Here is an 18,785-nt window from a genome sequence, read left to right as displayed (position 1 = left end):
TTAAACCCTCATACGAGGTAATTCATAAAGACCTAATTTGTCAAATGACGGAAAATTTTACTTGTAATGACTTAATGTTAGATGAGCTTGTATTTTACTGGTTTCGACTGTAACTTGCGTTCTGCTAGCAGGTTCGACTGTATAAATTTAAATGCACCTTTTACCAGCCAAGCAGATGCATGCTTCTGTGGCTCAGTCGATTAACAGACGTACTTGCGATCCAATGATTCTCGGTTCAAGTCGCGGTGGGTTGCTATCAGTATTCTTTTTTTATTTCAATGAATTTCATGTCATGGAGTCTTAGACACAATATTAAATGTTCTTCGACGAAAATTTGCGTGAACTGCGACACTCCATTTATGTGCATCTAATAAGATGTAAAATCACAGGGTTTTTTTTAAGTGTGTAGGTTTTATTAGTTACTTACTAAACGAACCGACTTCGGTTATACCGGCTCCCAGTTCTCGGTTCCGTAAGTACCGGAAAAAGTAGTAAAAAACTCTAAAGCAAAATTTACTCAATTTTCTCAGAGAATATTTGATCGATTTTCACAAATTCAGGCTCAAATGAAAGGTCCTATAGTCTCATAGGTTGCTGTTGAATTTCATCCGGGTCCGATTTATGGTTCCGGAACTATAAGTTAAGGTGTCTTCAAAATTTTAAAACAGTCATTTAAAAAGACGATATAAAATAAAGTAACATTTGTATTAAGTTGACATAACTGTTTATAATTAGAAAAAGTTCTGTTAGTTTATACCCGAAGAAAGTTTCTAATTTTATTAAAGTTTGTTGACATAATCTTCTAGTGATATTTCTGAAAATATGAGTAATATGAGAAGGGCATCATTACACCACTAGGTGGATTCAAAAAGGTTTTTTAAGCTGAATTCGTTGAAATCGACCCAGACACAGATCTCGACGAACTGATTCGAATGACATGCACTCTTAGAACAAACTAAATTTACGCTTGACGTAAACTCAAGCAGGCCGTAATTTCTTCAGTGATGACACAATATTACATCTACTCACATGTAAAAATAAATTTTGCATCTGTATCGCTTCAGCTAAATTGACTATTAAGTTAACGATATGACTTATCTTTACATGCTTTGAATTGTGAAAGTAAGTGACTCGCGACGCTCCTTTTATGTGCATATATTAAGATGTAAACTTTTCTAAGTGTGTGTGACACTCACTCTTACGGGTCCCATTTTCAAATGTCGTTTCTCATATAGGATGTATTACTCTATGAGAAACGAGAAAAGTTCCTTATCACTGTCACTGCTAACCTCGGATTTTTATAATTTTTTCATCGTGGAGTTACAAATGAATGCCGGTTTATTCTTAACAGTAGGAATTAATTTGTGTCGTCATCATAAAACAAAATTAAAGTTGAAATTTAATCAAAAATCTTCAAATTTCCTATTAAAAATTCGTTTCGCTTTCCATGCCACCAATGAGGACTTTGTGTCACGTCAGTAGAATCACGTAATAGAATTTAGAGTTTGTTTTTAGAACATTCAGTTGCTCTCTGTGTGCCGTACTGTAATATGATTAACAAAAGACAATTATGCTTATTTTGTATACATTTCGTTTATATTTTGCTCATTATATACGCGATTGAAAAACCATTGCTAAACTATCTTAATTCTTAGCTTAATAATATTTCTTATCATCATTTCGAAAAACACTATTAGAAAAATGGACTTTGCGCTTTATGTAATCCAAAGGATGCACCCTGCGTGTGTTTAGTACTCAGATTCAGCTACTAGATATATTACTTTCGATTAGTATACGAGTTATAAACAGACTAAACTTTATCAGTCAACATAAGACCTGATAGCTATATGAATATGGTCCTAAGTCTAGTGTCAGTTCTATTTTGTTTTGGGTTAGAGGAAAAGGTATTGAACTCAACTCGAACTGAAATTCAGTAAGCAGCAAACGCACAAAATCAACCCATTCTAAACATAAATGATATGATTTGTATTCTTGATTAATCTATTCTTTGATACGGATGAAAAAAAAATCCAAATGTTGTTTATAGTTAACAACTAGAAGACTAATGTAGATGGATAAGAGATATAATCTATTCAAACAAATGAAATACACTTGCCTTAAAAACCTAATCAATTTATCAAATAATATTAATATATATTAGGCAACGATTTCCAACTTTTTTGCTTATAATAGAAGATTAAAGATGAATTGTAGTCTGATTTTCAAGCAATTAAGTTTGCAATCTGAATGGTTAAGAATTTCATATAACTATCATGTGTTTGAAAATCGGTATTAGTTATATGATAAATGAATAAAAAGAACTTATAACTTTTTTCATATACATCTTTTCTCTGCATTACCGTTACATGTATAATCACCTTTACGTAGGACGGTGATGTACTGGTGTAACCAAGATCAAATTACATACAGAATTGTGAAAAGTGACGAAAACGAAAGTGCGAGAAGACTGAAAAATTTTGCTCTAGCTCAAATATTCGTGCATATGTGTTTTTTTGTGATCAGTCTTTCATTAAAACGAAACAGAAAATAATTTTCTTACCCTTCGAAAGCGACGGTATAAGCAACGAATTAGCATATCACCTCGCTTACGATTTGTTTCGACAGTTGTTTACTACACCTTCGTTAATATTTCTAACAAAGGAAATTGAAATGAATGAAACAAAAAAAAGAATAGACAAAGGCAGTATAAAAGTAGGATTAGTGTTCGCGCTTCATTCTAATTTAAAATGTTGATGAACAAGCGTTAATGACTTCCAAAGATAGTGTGGCGTTTATAAGCGTTGCCGGATACAAAATCGGATGATTCATTGCACGGATGTGTTCACCGGAAGTTTCAAAAATTCATTTGTCTCCCAGATCTCATAAACCCATTGCATGCTTCATGCTCTCTGCACTAGCACCTTTCATGGCCTCCAGGATTCCATTGAAACAGTCCTCCATGTATGGTTTGCCGACTAAATTCGAGATTACTGGAATCGGTTCTTGACCCGAGATGATGAGATTGATTTCCTGAATGAGTCCCTGCAAAGTTGAAATGATGAATCAATATTCAATTCATTAAAATCACGACGTCATATTTCCATAACATCATCAACAGTATCGTCAAAAACTCAAGCATTGACAATAGTATTGACTCATGTAAGGTCAGCTAATAGCAAGTACCTTTTCAACTTCTACTCTGACTTTCATCTCATTTGTCTGATTGTCTCCTTCCGTTTTTAGTTGTATGCTTTTTTGCACGGCAAACTTAGGCGTCTTACCGAAGCGCCAGTCCCAGGAGGCAAAATTATCCCGAAGCTCATTGAGACCGGGGAACCATTTTTCCGACGGGTTAATCAACTGGAATCCAAGCTGTTTCATGAGCAGGTCACGACCTCCGTCCGTTAGTTGAGTAGCCGGGGTGCGCAGAAACTCGTATCTGTGTGCATGGTAGATTTGTTTATTAAAAACGTGGTTATAAATTGTATTGCTTGATAAGGGAGAGACTTAATGGTAAACTTACCCAATGGCTGATAAGAGCTGCTGGATGTTCACAGTGTGGTTCACGTCGGCCAAATTTTTAATCGGGGATGGAACTGAGGCGGTGGCCTTACTAATAATTTCAGCCTAGAAAAAGTAAAGTTCAATCAGATTAGGTTTGTTTTTTTTTTTTGCAAGAGGTTTAAGATGCAACGTTTGCAATATCTTGGGTGGAAACGAAACGAGACACTAAATAACTAATGGTGATTTTAGCAAAAAGACGTTTCATCTCGAAAACCTCCTAAAACTATAAAAAGCTTAAAAAATCGCTTTGAACGTGGCGATTAAACACTATTTCAAATATTATTCATTTCGAACGCCAAAATCAGAAAGTGTCATAGAATTATTTACTTGTATATGGTTCTAAATGATGAAAAAATCATTTTTATTAATTTTTTTTTCAGAATTATCATTCAACAAAAAAAAATCGAATGTTTTGCATAAGAAAAAGTATCATTCGAATAATATTTTGTAATTTTTTCGTGAAAAAATATTGAGAAATAAGTCGATGAAGAGGTTTTTTTGAGGACGATTCTTAAAAATCATGATTTTCGGTGTCTACAGTATCTCAGCGTAGACTAATCAGAAGTGAACAAATCCAGGAACATAGTTAGAGTAGACGTTTTCTAGACCCCAACGTTTTCTGTTTGGGTTTTTTTTCAATATTTTTATCGATTTTTGGTTGTTGTTCAAAGTAAAAACTACAATTTTGTACGAAAAAACACCATTTTGTAGCTGTAAACCTTCCCCAAAGTAACAAAAAAAAAAAGGAAAACGTTGGGGTCTGGTTTTTTTTATATGTAAAAAGTGTGTGCAAAATTTGATAAAATTGGTGCAGTAGTCTTTGAAAGACGATGGACACGGACCTCCAAAACCTGTTTTCGAGAAAAACGCGTTTAAAGTGGTTTTGTCTATAAAATCAATGGAAACAATTTATTACTCAAGGGAACATTTTCAAAAAAATCATATTTTTTTTATAACTTGTTATAATGAAACATTTCAAGAATGTAAGTCAATCGAAGCAAAAATCTTGTACCTGTGCACCGAGCTCTTACTTTTTCACAATATGAGATAAGCAAAGATAAACGCCCAAAACTTGCTGAGTTTTGTTTTCATAGGCTTGAAAATTTCACAGAATATTCTTGAAATGTTTTACTATAAGAAAATACAAAAAAAATATTGAATGATTTTTCAAAAGTGTTAGACCCTACGCGGCCCTAAAGTTCTCACTAAGTAATAATTAGCATATAGAGGCGTGTATACAAGCCCAGCAAGCGCATATAGACACTAGTGTATTCAAACGCAGAAAATATGTGAAAATAAGGATACCATGCATACAAAATTGTATGTGGTCATGATTTTTGCTTCTACGCTTAACATATTGTTTTTTTCGGAACAAATGCAAAGAGATTCTAGTCCCGCTCCCATTATTCATCAGCGCACTTCGTATAGGAAGTTTTGAACATTTCAACGTTTTCACGATACTAGGTCACTGACCCTACGTCACTAGCTTAAATTACCATTGCCATTACTTAATTTTCATCACATCCTATTTATAGTTTAGATGTTGAACGACATTCTGCGTTAGACGATTATGTTGATTACATCGTACCGAAGTAAATATTTTGATGACGCTTCATGTTTAAAACTAAAATATGTAAACCCTGTAAACCATCCTTGACTGTTCGTTTAAAAATAAGAACACATTAGCCAACACGAAACAAAAAACGCCGGTACACGCGCTTGTCGAGTGCAATAACTGGGACAAACAATGCCGGTAAACTTTTCCACTCATCAGTCGAAGACTTGCGTAGATAAGAATCCATTCTTGTCGCGCTAGGGGATACTAAATTTTGTTCGGCTTAGTGTTAGTGAATGCAATTCATTCGGATGTCAATCAGTTGAAGCTCAAAGATAACTGAAAGGTCCGCTGCTTCGAAAGAGATAAGGAACCGCAGATCGGTGCGGAACCGGTTTGATGGTTAATGGTGACCCAAAAATATTATATTTGCGCACGCCTCGAATGAGTACAAAGTTCAAATTTACTCCGATATCCATGCAAGCCATTGCCGTACGAGGTGTTGCCGTGATGATATTTATTATTAAGTACGAAGCATTGAAAATGAAAGCGATCAGTTATCTCGACTCTGATGATTAAAACCTTAGTTTCTTATTATATTCATAGGTGAATAAAAAACGTGTTATTTAGTTTACGTCGTTTGGTATTATAGCAAACATTGAACGAATGTAAATGCATCTTTTATTCAGTATGTCGGTTGGATTTTATCAGATCTGAAATACATGGACTCAAGATTGACTAAATCTTATGAGCTCTTGTGTACCGGCTTGAATCAAATGGTAATTCATGCATGCAAAATCGTACGCAACGGTGCTTTTTCACACTTTTCACTAGTATCACAGACTAACAGACATGACAGTGTGAGCAAATTCTTATAAAAATAGTTTTGCGTGATGCACTAGTTCCACCTATATTGTACTGCGCGAACTATTTACTATCTGTACACCCCTTGTGTTATGTAAAAGTTTTTTTACTAGTTGGTTTCCCCTCGTTTGTCAACACCGATCAGCTGCTTGCAGGGATGCCTGATTCCATCAAAATATTTGAAAATGAATCGTCACAATAAATTATTGGATTACGTTGATAATATATTTAACTTTTTCGCGATGTTGGAAGGTAACCATTTATTTGACTTAACGTTGTTCATCTAGACTATTTTTTATTGTGTTGGTAATTTTCACCCGAAATTAAGTGGCGACAGATCAGAAGCAAGTGAATATTGTAACAAAACGGGTTCGATTTTGTATTGCGTTGGAGGATGAGAAGTAGGCACAATTATGTATAATATAGTTTTGGCAATATGTATTAAATCTGTATCCTGCATGAAATTCACATGGACGTATACAAATCAATACATTACAGGTAATTCTGTATGAATGGCAACTCTGTTGGTAAATGAAAAAAATAAACACAATCTAGATGACAGACAGGATGTTTTTGATAACGTAACGTGGCGACATCATGACACGTGTGAGTACTGTCCCAAATAAAGGAATATTCGAAATGACCGTTGAAAAGATTGAAGAATCTAATTTGAGTATCCTGTCTGTAAGTCTGTGCTAGTATACTTTGTACAGTTAAAAAAAAAAGTTTGTACTAGATTGGATGTCTGTTATCTGTGGTACATGATACTTCGGTAGAATCAGTCTTTATTGATTGTTTTTTCGATTAAAAGGTTTCAATCTTGTCATTCGCCTCTCGGGTCAGTAGAAAAAAATATGGGCGAAGCTGGTAATCGAGCTCGTGAAGTCTGCGTAAAAGGTCTCACCCATCACGCCTCTTAATTGTTCATAATGGCGGAGAAGTTTTGAATCAAAAAGTAGTTGCAGCTCATACATGAGGCATTTTAGCATACTTACGTTATCTTTGATGAGGGATTCACCCACATGAAGCTTGTTCGAGTCGACGAGTAATGTGCAGTGATGATAAGCGTTCGGTTGACCCAGTTTGGCGGCTGTTCCTGAGACCTAGAGGATATGTAAATAATAATATTTAGTGTAGTAGTGAGTCATACAATCGGCTTTCTAAGTTTTAAATTCTAGACGTATTGGAATTACGGTAGATGAATAAATTCTATGTTCGATGCCAGCCGCTGAGAAGAAATAAGTACATGTGCGCGCTGACGCTGACTGACTTAATAGATGCGACACAGATAAAAATGTTTTGTGAATTTATATTTATTTTCATGCACATATTTGGAGCAGACAATTGAATAGAAAGTTACATTACAAAACTAAGCGGTTTGTAAATATACAGTCTTGTTCAATGAAAAACTAAATGATTTTTTTTGTAACTTTACATCAATCATGGTTTTAAATCAGATTTTCGTTTCAACTGATGTCTATTTCATAGTACTATCGGTTTACATGTCGTGTAAGTTTCATCTTTTCTTTCTGTGGAGAATCAGAGGAATTGTATGAAGTTCTTATTTGCTTTACGGCGACAAAAGTGCCTGACTTTTTGTTTTCGTTTCCTTTTGCGAATTATCAGCTTGATTCTATGTTCGATGGTTAATTTCTCGCATAACTTTCAAACCAAATCCACAAGCTTTCGGTTAATCTTTGAGGAATTTGCAAATTAACAGTTAACACCACGCATAAATCAAGCAATCTGATGTATTTTTAATGTACATATTTCAATGTAATTTTACGTAGGCGCATGTTAGGGTATGTTGGGAACTGATTCAAGTCATTCTTGTAAAGTCCAATCACTTAACAAATTACTTCTTAGAGCAATTCTCCAAATTCAAGTGATGTTGAAGTTAAAATGGTAATAACACTTTGATTTGATTTTTGAAAATGCTACCTGTTGAGCACACTACAGGTGACAGCAACTTTAATTATTTGAAAAATATCAGTAATAATCGGGTTGTTGCAATTTGAAACCATGGAAAATTTTGAAGATGCACCGGTTTCAACGGCCACTTTACTAAAGACTGTCCCAGAAAGTATGGACGCAACCAAAAACCGCTGCCATTTCGCAATGGTTCAGAATCTGTCAATTTTTATGACTGCGTCCTGTTGTTTACACTCTTCTCTAACTACTTGTGCAGTTGTTTATTCGTTTTCATTAGTTTGTTTCGAAATGCGTGGACTTTCAGCAGAATAACGTCGAAAAATTATGTATAAATGGTGCACAGAACGCGGACTGTCACTGAGAAAGATAGCAAAAATGGAAGGAGTAAGTGAAAAAGCCGTGCGAAATGCAATCAGGAAGTTCGGTGAGGATAACACCTTTGAGGATAAACCGAAAACGGGTCGAAAAAAAGATCCTGCTAACCCTCAGTTGGATAAACGTATACTGAAGGCGTTCGAGCAAAAGAAGGAGGTTTCAGTTCGGGATGTGGCCAAAAAAGCGGGCACTTCGAAGTCAAATGTTCTTCGTGCTAAAGAACGTTTGAATCTTCGAACCTATAAGAAGCAGAAACAACCAAAACGTAGTCCGAAACAAGATGCATCGATTAGGCCGAGGGTTTGAAAGCTGTACAATACGATTCTTGCTGGAAATTTGAACTGCATGGACTGCATGGACGACGAAACCTACGTGAAACTCGATTACAAATCCTTGCCGGGACCACAATATTATACGGTGCGAGAAGGGCAAGTGTAAAACCAGCCCGAGACATCGATTTAAGTGGGAAAATTTGGTAAGAAAGCTATGGTCTGGCAAGCAATTTGTAGCTGCGGTAAGATTTCGAAACCCTTCAATAAACAGCGAAATATACATCAAGGAATGTTTACAAAAACGACTTCTACCCATGATTTGAAGCCACAAGAATCCTGTTGTCTTCTGGCCAGAACTTGCTTCTTGCCACTACTCGAAATCAACGGTAGAATGGTATACTACCAAAAATGTCACTTTCGTCCCAAAAGACATGAATCCACCAAATCGCCCACAATTTTGACCTATTGAGAAATTTTGGGCATTAACGAAGGCACATTTTAGGAAACATGTCTCGGCAGCCGAAACCATTCAACAGTTCGAAAAAGATTGGAAAAAAGTGTCAAAACTTGTCGCCAAGAAGTCTGTACGGAATTTAATGAGGAACGTTCGTAACCTTTATGCCAGCTAGTCTACAATAAGTCTAAGTAGCAAATGTTGAGAGTAATATTCTGTTGTTGTAGTCTAATTTTATCAGTATATCGAATAAAATTTGAATATCTAACACTTGTGAATTATTTACAGCGAAATCAAAGTGCGTCCATACTTTCTGGGACAGTCTTTATGCCTTTTCAAAATTTACACTGTACAAGAATGGGTAGAACTTAATCGCGAATATCTCTTGTTATATTTAACGCAGCAACACCATTTTTTACTCCATGTAATTGGAAATATGGTCAGCAATTCATGATAAAATTTTCAGTAGTATGAGATAACCATAAATAACTCAAAATTGAAGTTTTTTTTAATGTTTGTAATGAACAACCATTAAAGTGAAATTCGGTACCAAAGTAAGGCGCGCTGTTACAAGTACTGTTTCAATTGAGTAAGTGACCCATTTAAACTTTGAAAAATTCACACAATCAATACATATGTATTATACGTGCAATTATCGATGTTCGAATGTATGGAAAAAGCATTTCAGTTTTATTCGTATTCACGGCATCCAGTTATGTCTCTGACATTACCCATCCGCCTTTTTTTCTTTTTCTATTGTTACAAGATTGAACAAGTTATAAAATTATGAAATTCGTTTTCACACATTAGTCTCAATAGTCTTTAGATTCAAAGTCCAATCCTTTTTCAAACGCGGTTAATCTAACAAATATAAATTATTACAAACCTGCTCTGAATTTGAGTTTAGTCAGTAAAGTAACATTTGACTCAAGACAGTTTTTTAATCAACATCAACATCAGTTAGCTTACTGATTCGATTGGCGTATGTCATTACTAAACATGAAAAATTCAATTTGATTGTTAGTTATTCTGACCACCACCTGACTATTACTTTGATAACATTTTTATAGTTTGAAAATGCAACAATTAATTAATTAATTAGCTGTACAAAACTTCCACCCACCAACATCAACAAAACAGCTAATATTTTAGTTGTATCTCGATGGTGAATTGTTCCGATGTTGGTTCCAACCAAATATTGTAAATATATTTCTATTATAGTAATGAAAGTTTTGAAAACAACTAGTGAGAAGTATTATGTTTCGAAAGTTCAGTTCAAATTATGGAAAAGTTTCATTGGTCTGACATTCTCATGAGATATGTGGAATAAATTACCACAGCACTAATAATGCTCACAAAATTAGACCTTTCAAACTAAGCAAAGTATGAAATGTGCACAAAATTTTCTAGAATTATTTTAAACATTTTTAGACTTGTTAGTCCCAAAAATAACTTTTACGATATATCCACAGGGAACAGACATCCAAGTAGAGATTTCAATGTGTGTAAGTAATTTAACGGTTGTTTTAAAAATGTATTTGCTTTTTAGCAATTCTCCTATAGAGACGCTTCGAGCAGCCCAGTAATCCCTTGCCCCCTTCGCCCCCACTATAGATACGCCACTGCGTGCTACGGTGATTTTCAACAAGTTTGTACTAGCTTGGATGTCTGTTCTCTGTGATATATCTTAGACGTAAGCAAAAATGGCGCTTTGGTGAGAAAAAACTCATGTATCTTAAAGGAAAAAATCGAGGTAATAAACAAGCTCAATTCTGCGGGATCTCCAAATTGATTTTATGAAAGTTCTTGTATCAGCCCTTATGCACAACATACCTTTGTCGGCCAATCTTTCTATTTTTGATTTAGCTTTTCGCGAACAACATGGAATAAAAGTCAACCCCAAATAAGGTTTTTACGCGAAACGAAATTCAAACAATGTTTTTCTCTAAAAAAATTATTTTTGTCAGTAGCTCAACAGTTCTCACAACATACACCTATATTTTTACCCAAATCCAATCGAAAAACGATTTTTGTTGGATTGCTGGTGGAAAATGTGGATTTATATGCATGGAGAGTTAATGAGAGTTAATGAGATAATGGAAAGATTACCGCGTCTGCAAAAAAACCATTAATATTTGTTGTTGTGATGAAATCACTTATGTATGTGTAAATTATTTACCGAAATGTATTTAATTTTGACATTACAACATTGAGTTCTATTATGTTGCGAAAGTCCAACTCAGCCTGTGAATCTTTTCCCGATAAAAATTTCACATTTCAGTTATTCGTTTTTGGAATAGTAGCTAAATTTAATTTGATATGCAGCCCATGTCAATATTCCACAGATGAAAAGTTATTCGAATTTGTTTGGGACAGTGAATAACCAGTACACGCAGAAAAATCCTAGTTGTTTAAAACAACAAAGCGATTAGTTGTCCATCAAACCAAGGAAATATTTTCAACCCGAGATGTCGGAGAATCAAACAAAACATGCTTGCTTTAAACTAGAATATGATTGTTCCAAACAGATGTTGGTTGTTTCAATAAAACAGCAGTCGAATCAAATCAGAGCTTGACCATACTCAATGAATCACACCGCAGGTTCGATGGCATATAGCATCAGGTTGACCGGGTCGATATAAAATCACGTGCAGAACGCATGTACTTCGTAAACCGGCTACGGTATGTTTTTATTCATTTCTCTTTTCAGTTCTATGCAGATTTGAGTGTATATTACAGGTGTGTTGATGAGAAAGTCAAGTGTTGCCAAAATGTGATTATTATTGTCATATAAGTGGTAATAATTTTACATTGCACGGATTGAATGACAGAAGCCGTCCGAAACTGATTCAAACACATATGTGGAACATTTGTGATCTTAGAGAGTGCTATTATTTCTTGTCTTCACTAACATCTTCCTTCAATGATTGAAATAGATTTTCAAGAAGTTCTTTATATGCTCTTGAACAAATATGATTATAATAAATTATAATTTTCAAAAATAGATTACGTAACTGTTGAACACAAGTATAAAGTTCTGTTTAAATTTTTGAGTAGTATTCATTTACTACCTCGTGAGAGGAAAATACCTTTGATTGGATGGCTGAAGTATGACAGCGCAAAGAAAAAAAAACTACGCTATTTCTTCATAAGCTTGTAACATAATATAGATGCAGTAGTGGAGTGGAAATTTCCATGCTCGCACCAACGTTGTTGCTAGGCCCAATTTCCATTACGATGTCACCCATTCTATGTGCAACTGGACGAGACACACATCAGTTGATATGATTATTTAGTAGCTACATATCAAGTACTAGCGAATTGAAGTACATAGCTCAGCATTTCTTTTCAACAGATCGGTTTTATTCTTACCTTTTTACCCATCAACGTGATGTCGTCTCGGTCGGATATGTCAGCGCTAATGCCAAACTCGCGATACAAAGCGCGAGTAATCAGATTCAGGTTGTATTTCCGATCGTAGCGAGCACGTGGCGTAAAGAAGGTACAATTTAAATTACCCAAGTCATGATATACTGCACCGCCGCCGCTATTTCGACGAGCTAGCTCAACACCGTTCTGCATCAGTGCCGAAACGTTGGTTTCAGCAAACGGATTCTGGTGACGACCAATGACTACGGCCGGCTTGTTAACCCACAGCATCAAAATGTGGTGATGAGCGAAATCGAAGTTTCGATAAATCCAATCTTCGAGAGCCAGATTGGTGAAGATGTCGTTGGACTGCGAGATGAAAACGGATTTTTTCACATCACTGTCCGGGATCTTCTTCACGTCAGCTGTCGACAGCTGTTTGCCCTTTCCGCTGTTGTTGTTTTGATTCCGCACCGGGTTGGTGGTGGTAATAGTACGCGCTAGCAGACTTGTAGTCGTTCCCGTTGCCACATAGAGCTTGCAGAGCGAGTGTGCGACAGTGTTGCAATGCTGAAGAATGAGGGCGGCCATCTTGGATATCTTCCTGTTTTATTTTGATCTCTTTGTCCTAATTATAATTTCACTTTTCCGAGGGTCTCTTGATTCTGGGTGTTTGGCTCGCACGTTGCGTAATATCTACTGTAGAAATTCTCCAGTAATACTATTAAACTGATTGCTTTTGATGCTAGCTTTTGATGAGAGATATTATTTTAAAACTTATATTACTTTTCTTCGCTACAGGTTGGTAGTGTCCTTTGACAGCACAGATCAGTTCACTTCTATTTTCATGACTAGTTCAAATGAAAGCACGTAATGATAGTTCTTCACATATACACAAAAAAGTTGGTGATTCGTAATATTGCTTTTCTGTTTAATTTCCCAGTTGAGCCGATTTGGTTAGTAGTAGATTTGAAAGATGAAAGGCTAAGATCATTGATGAGTTGATTATTGAGACTGGCTTCCTGCGACCACAAAAAGGTCCGTATCCGAAGAGGCCTTAGAGATGAGATATTCGTGCAGGGCAATAGTCTGATGCAGCCACTTCCAGGTTTGATGCAGGGAATTTATGCGGTATCTAATACCAACACAATCGCGACTACAGTTAAAGGGCATTCCTTTCAATTGACCGATAATAACACAATTGTAAATCCACACTGCTTATCTAAAAGCACTGTTCTGCATGAAACCACCCAGATTCCACCGCTTTCAAGTTATATGGTATATCCAAATATTCAGCAGCTAAATTCGGCTTCCTTGATGTTTAACACTTTTGAATTTCCATTAAACTGAATAAATTATCTGATTAATTGCTCGAGGTTGCGCACATAACTAAATTGTAAAACCAAGCTCGGTAGATTCGCTTCAAGAGACGTTCTTAATGCAACTGAGTTCGACATTCGTTCGGCTCGTTTATTTATATATTTATTCCTCTTGCGTCGTTGTTTGTGGTGCGTTGGTATGAATGAATACAGCAAACAAAACAGGCGCTAGTACCCACGCGAACAGTACAATAAGTGCACGTTAGAACAGTTTGAGTAGTACAATTTTGTACCGAATTCCGGATACTTCGAATCCCGTAATATTTTTGAAAGAATTTCGTAGAAATTTTTTCGAAGTGTTGCAAACAGTAGTCGTCAAGTATATCTTGTTTACATATTGCAATGAATATTTAGTTGGGATACTAGAAATAATACATGTGGACGGAATTTGAATCCAACATTCTACGAAACGCACGGTTCGCGTTCTGCTATCAATATTGGTTCGACAAGTGAGCGAGAATAGCAGACTGTCATTCAAGTACAGGACCCATTGATAGTGATATCTCGGTGTAGTGGAGAGTACTGACAACATATACTACTACTACACGTTCATTCATTGTTCGAAGCTTACGATATCAGCTGATGACACGCTTTCAAGTCATGATTTGCTTAGGTCAATGTTGCCTGCTGCATGATCTGGATAAGGGAATAGCGACCAGGACAACACATTACATTCGGTGTGTATACTGGTAACCAGACGCGTGCTTACTGAAATACTAAGAATAGGGAATTGACATGAATATACACTGCATTCTGTTTCCGTCCATTAGAAGTGCAACCACACCGGAAAACATATTGGTATGTTGAACGCGTTTCTTTGAATAGATTTTCAAAACCGTTTCGGCATTTATCAATTTGAAATGCGTTTCGCCCTTTATATTTAGAAAGGCTATGCCACTGTGACATTTAAATCAATACCCGTCCCTAACTAAGGCCCAACTCAAATTCACGAATTCCCATAAAACGTATCTTGTTCCGGATGAGTGGATCAATTTCGATTTCGCGGTTTCATACGTGACTATGTAATAAGCAGCAAATTTATTCAGACTTATCAATATTTTTTTCTAGTTTGCCGATTTTGCTAGTTTTGTTTTTATAATAAATTTTTTTTCTGGTTCAATTGCTTTAGCTTAACGTGGCCGATTGTCTTGTTGTTATAGGAGAAGGGATGTTGTATTAAGGGGCGTCATACTCCCCTAGAGTTAGTAAAGGAATGTGAGGAGGTTGGGATTTACAAAATATTGATTTTGAATTAGAAAACATCATTCGTTTGTGGCACAATTTTTTTTAGAGTTTGCTGGATCTTTACGTTCTTCAGATTGTAACGAGAGAGATTATCCTTGGCTGGGATTAGACGTGTGCGCCGCCGATAATTTCGACACGCCGCCAATTTAAGAAAAAGATGATCAGCGCGCCGGTTATCACATTTGAATCATGCTACCGATTATATTACATCAGCCGAAAAAATGATTTTATCAATGTGGAAAATTGTTCACAGTTTTCATGAAAATTTATTGAAAATAATCACTAAAGCATTTTCCGCCTACTTGTACTGAAAATCAGTACTACCGACGTCAACCGAAGCATATGGCATTTGATTCAAATTCTATATTTATTTGTCTTTATTTGAAAGGTTTTGAGCTATTGGCACATTAACGCAAAACTGAATTACCGGTGTCGCTACCGGTAATTCAGTTTTGCGTTAATGTCGGGTGTCGCTACCTGCCAAAGAAAAATAGAACCAAGAAAATGAGGATTCTTCCGAAAATTTTTATATCGGCAGTAGTGATTTGCAACAATTTGTTTGTTTATTCAATAGTACTAATAGCTATCAGCAATGAAAATAAACTCGGAGTAGAAGAAAATCGATTTCTAAATGATTACTACTACTTTTTTAAGTGTAAACTACAAATAAACATGGAAAATCTTCAGAAATGTGTGAAATGGGGTAAGGTTAGGTTTTTTCGGACCAGCATTTTTTTAAACAGAAACCAGTGCAATAATGATTTCTCGAATAATAGAATGTTTAGCGATCGAGTACCGTTTATTTTAGATATTCTATTTGTTATTTCCGGGCATTTGAAAAATGGCATTGAACCAAGTATAATGCTCAATTCTGAATAAACGTTATTTTTCGCACAATAATTTCAAATCAACATTACCACCTCAAAGTTAAAACTTTTTCTTCCACTTCTACTATGATTTTTTAAATTAATTTGCCCGTTTTTATGGGAAATCGTTAAAAAGGGAAAGTAATTAAAATTTTTCCTAGCGATTTGACAGCTCTTGCTGGAAGTATCAGCTCTAAACAAGCAGCGCCTCTACATTTCATTGCAGCGTCATTGTACCAATAGCGTCTACTGTAGATACCGATACGGGTGCACAGACGGAACTCATTTGCATCATCTTTATCCCTTTTTTTAATGCCTATATTACAGCCTCTGCTGTGATTTTTTTTACAATGATTGCCGATGTCGATTGTAAAAAAAACGCGTGTGTTCACTTCGAACAGGCCCGTGCGCAGGGAAGGGGGGGGGGGCGAATTTTCCTTTGAACCCTTCCTAGAAACCTTGCAACCAAAAGGACTTCGTTCTCTTTCTCGTGCCTGAAACAACAAAGATTCACTGAGTCAAAGGGATGCCGCAAAAAAGTTCAACTGTTCTCAAAAGTACATCTGCAAAACATTGAAAAGACTCGAAATAAAGTACCAAAAGAAGACACGAGCCCCGGGATATACTTTTCCGGAAAAATTGTTATTCAACCAGCGACATTGGGGATTCAGGGTTGAAATCTGTGCAACCCTGAATCCCCAATGTCGCTGGTTGATTAACAATTTTTCCGGAAAAAGTTTTGTTTTGGACGACGAAAGCTACTTCCCTCTTTCGAAGATGCAGATTCCCGCAAACGATCGATACTATTCAACGGATAGTTCTACTGTTCTAGTTGAACAGAAAGTGATGCTGTACTTCGCCATTTCCGAGAAAGGCATTTCTAAGCCATGGTTCAAGCCATCTGGGTTGGCAATCAATCAAAATGTGTACCAGAACGAATGTTTGTAGAAAGTTTTGATCCCGTTTTTTTTCAAAAACGTCATGCTGATGGACAATACGCGTTTTGGCCGGATAAATTGTCATCGCATTGCGCCAAAAAACACAATCGTTCCTGAATACCCATTCGATCCCATTTGTACCCAAAAACCACAACCCGATAAATCTACCTCAGTGTCGCCTAATCGAAGATTTCTTCGGGGTTTTGAGCTCCTTGCTGTACAAAAATAACTGGAGCGCAACAAATTGCAAACAGTTGATTGGAAGAATCAAGAGATGCATTCGCAAAGTTGACATGAAGGCCGTACAACGCTCGTGTTCCGACATCAAACGAGAGCTTCGCCGAACATCCGATTACGGACCGTTTTCAAATGTTCACTAATTTTTTCAACAATGAAAAATGTATCTTTAATTTCAATAAATCAGATCTTCTCCAAGTATGTTTGTCTATTTTTGAGAATCAACTTGCAACGAATCCTTCGGTAAAAATGGCCGAATCCAATTGTTATACGCAAACACCTAGCACGCCATATTGTATTTTAGTTGAAGTTTATCAAAGTGAGTAAATTAGAGTCAATTTTGAACAAAGTTCAATGTCTGGATGCGTCGTTATTCGAACTACTCAGTAAGTAATATAATTCTTTCTATAACATTTCATATTACCAATAAATGATTGCAATCACTTTTTTTCTATCGAAAGGCAGTTTTCCGTTATGTAGAAAGGCTTCGACGACATGGCTCTTTACATATTCGCAATCACTATTAATTTAAATATATAAAATATAGAATTTATATTAAATATGTGTTATTTCAAATATATATATATATATATATATATATATATATATATATATATATATATATATATATATATATATATATATATATATATATATATATATATATATATATATATATATAACAGATCGGCTGAAAAGTTCGTATCGTTTCTATGAGAGGGCGCCACTAGAATTAAATCCATACCATTTTCAGTTAGTACCAACCTTCAAAAGATACGTGTATAAATTTGACAGCTGTCTGATTATTAGTTTGTGAGATATTGCATTTTGAGTGAAGCTACTTTTGTTATTGTGAAAAAAATGGAAAAAAAGGAATTTCGTGTTTTGATGAAACACTACTTTTTGATGAAAAAAGTGCCGCCGATACCAAAAAATGGCTTGATGAGTGTTATCCTGACTCTGCACCGGGCGAAGCAACAATTCGTAAGTGGTTCGTACTGGTCATATGAGCACCGAAGACGATGAACGCAGTGGACGTCCAAAAGAGGCTGTTACCTATTTAAACGTGAAAAAAATACACAAAATGATTTTCAATGACCGTAAAGTGAAGTTGATCGAGATAGCTGACACCCTAAAGATATCAAAGGAACGTGTTGGACATATTATTCACGAATATTTGGATATGAGAAAGCTTTGTGCAAAATGGGTGCCACGTGAGCTCACAATCGATCAAAAACAACAACGAATTGATGATTCTGAGCAGTGTGAAATTGAACGAATTGGGCTTCGAATTGCTCCCTCATCCACCGTATTCTCCAGATTTGGCCCCCAGTGACCTTTTCCTGTTCTCAGACCTCAAGAGAATGCTCGCTGGTAAAAAATTTAGAAGCAATGAAAAGGTAATCGCTGAAACTGAGGCCTATTTTGAGGCAAAGGACAAATCGTACTATAAAAATGGTATCGAAAAGTTGGAAGATCGCTATAAACGAATTTTGGCAAAAAAATGTGTTTTTCTATTAAACGATACGAACTTTTCAGCCGAACTGTTATATATATATATATATATATATATATATATATATATATATATATATATATATATATATATATATATATATATATATATATATATAAATTTATATATATATATATATATATATATATATATATATATATATATATATATATATATATATATATATATATATATATATATATATATATATATATATAT

The 18,785-nt window shown here is 35.4% G+C and overlaps 2 protein-coding genes across 2 annotated transcripts; both read right to left on the bottom strand.

The window, feature by feature from the left end:
• Window positions 1–1,574: 1,574 nt before the first annotated feature.
• Window positions 1,575–13,367, bottom strand: LOC131435216 (lipoyltransferase 1, mitochondrial). Its single transcript, XM_058602879.1, has 5 exons — window positions 12,389–13,367; window positions 6,979–7,086; window positions 3,524–3,627; window positions 3,184–3,439; window positions 1,575–3,042 (listed from the first exon to the last, which is right to left on the bottom strand). Exons 1-5 carry the CDS (start codon window positions 12,974–12,976, stop codon window positions 2,881–2,883), a joined length of 1,218 nt encoding a protein of 405 aa, XP_058458862.1. The 5' UTR covers window positions 12,977–13,367; the 3' UTR covers window positions 1,575–2,880.
• A 23-nt stretch (window positions 13,368–13,390) lies between these two features.
• On the bottom strand, window positions 13,391–13,597 carry LOC131435217 (uncharacterized). The gene has a single exon (XM_058602880.1). It carries the CDS (start codon window positions 13,556–13,558, stop codon window positions 13,391–13,393), a length of 168 nt encoding a protein of 55 aa, XP_058458863.1. The 5' UTR covers window positions 13,559–13,597.
• Between the last annotated feature and the right edge of the window lie 5,188 nt (window positions 13,598–18,785).

The sequence above is a fragment of the Malaya genurostris genome, chromosome 3, assembly GCF_030247185.1.
Source record: "Malaya genurostris strain Urasoe2022 chromosome 3, Malgen_1.1, whole genome shotgun sequence".
In the NCBI taxonomy this organism is placed as follows: Eukaryota; Metazoa; Arthropoda; class Insecta; order Diptera; family Culicidae; genus Malaya; species Malaya genurostris.
This window is presented reverse-complemented; position numbering and strand designations above follow the sequence as displayed.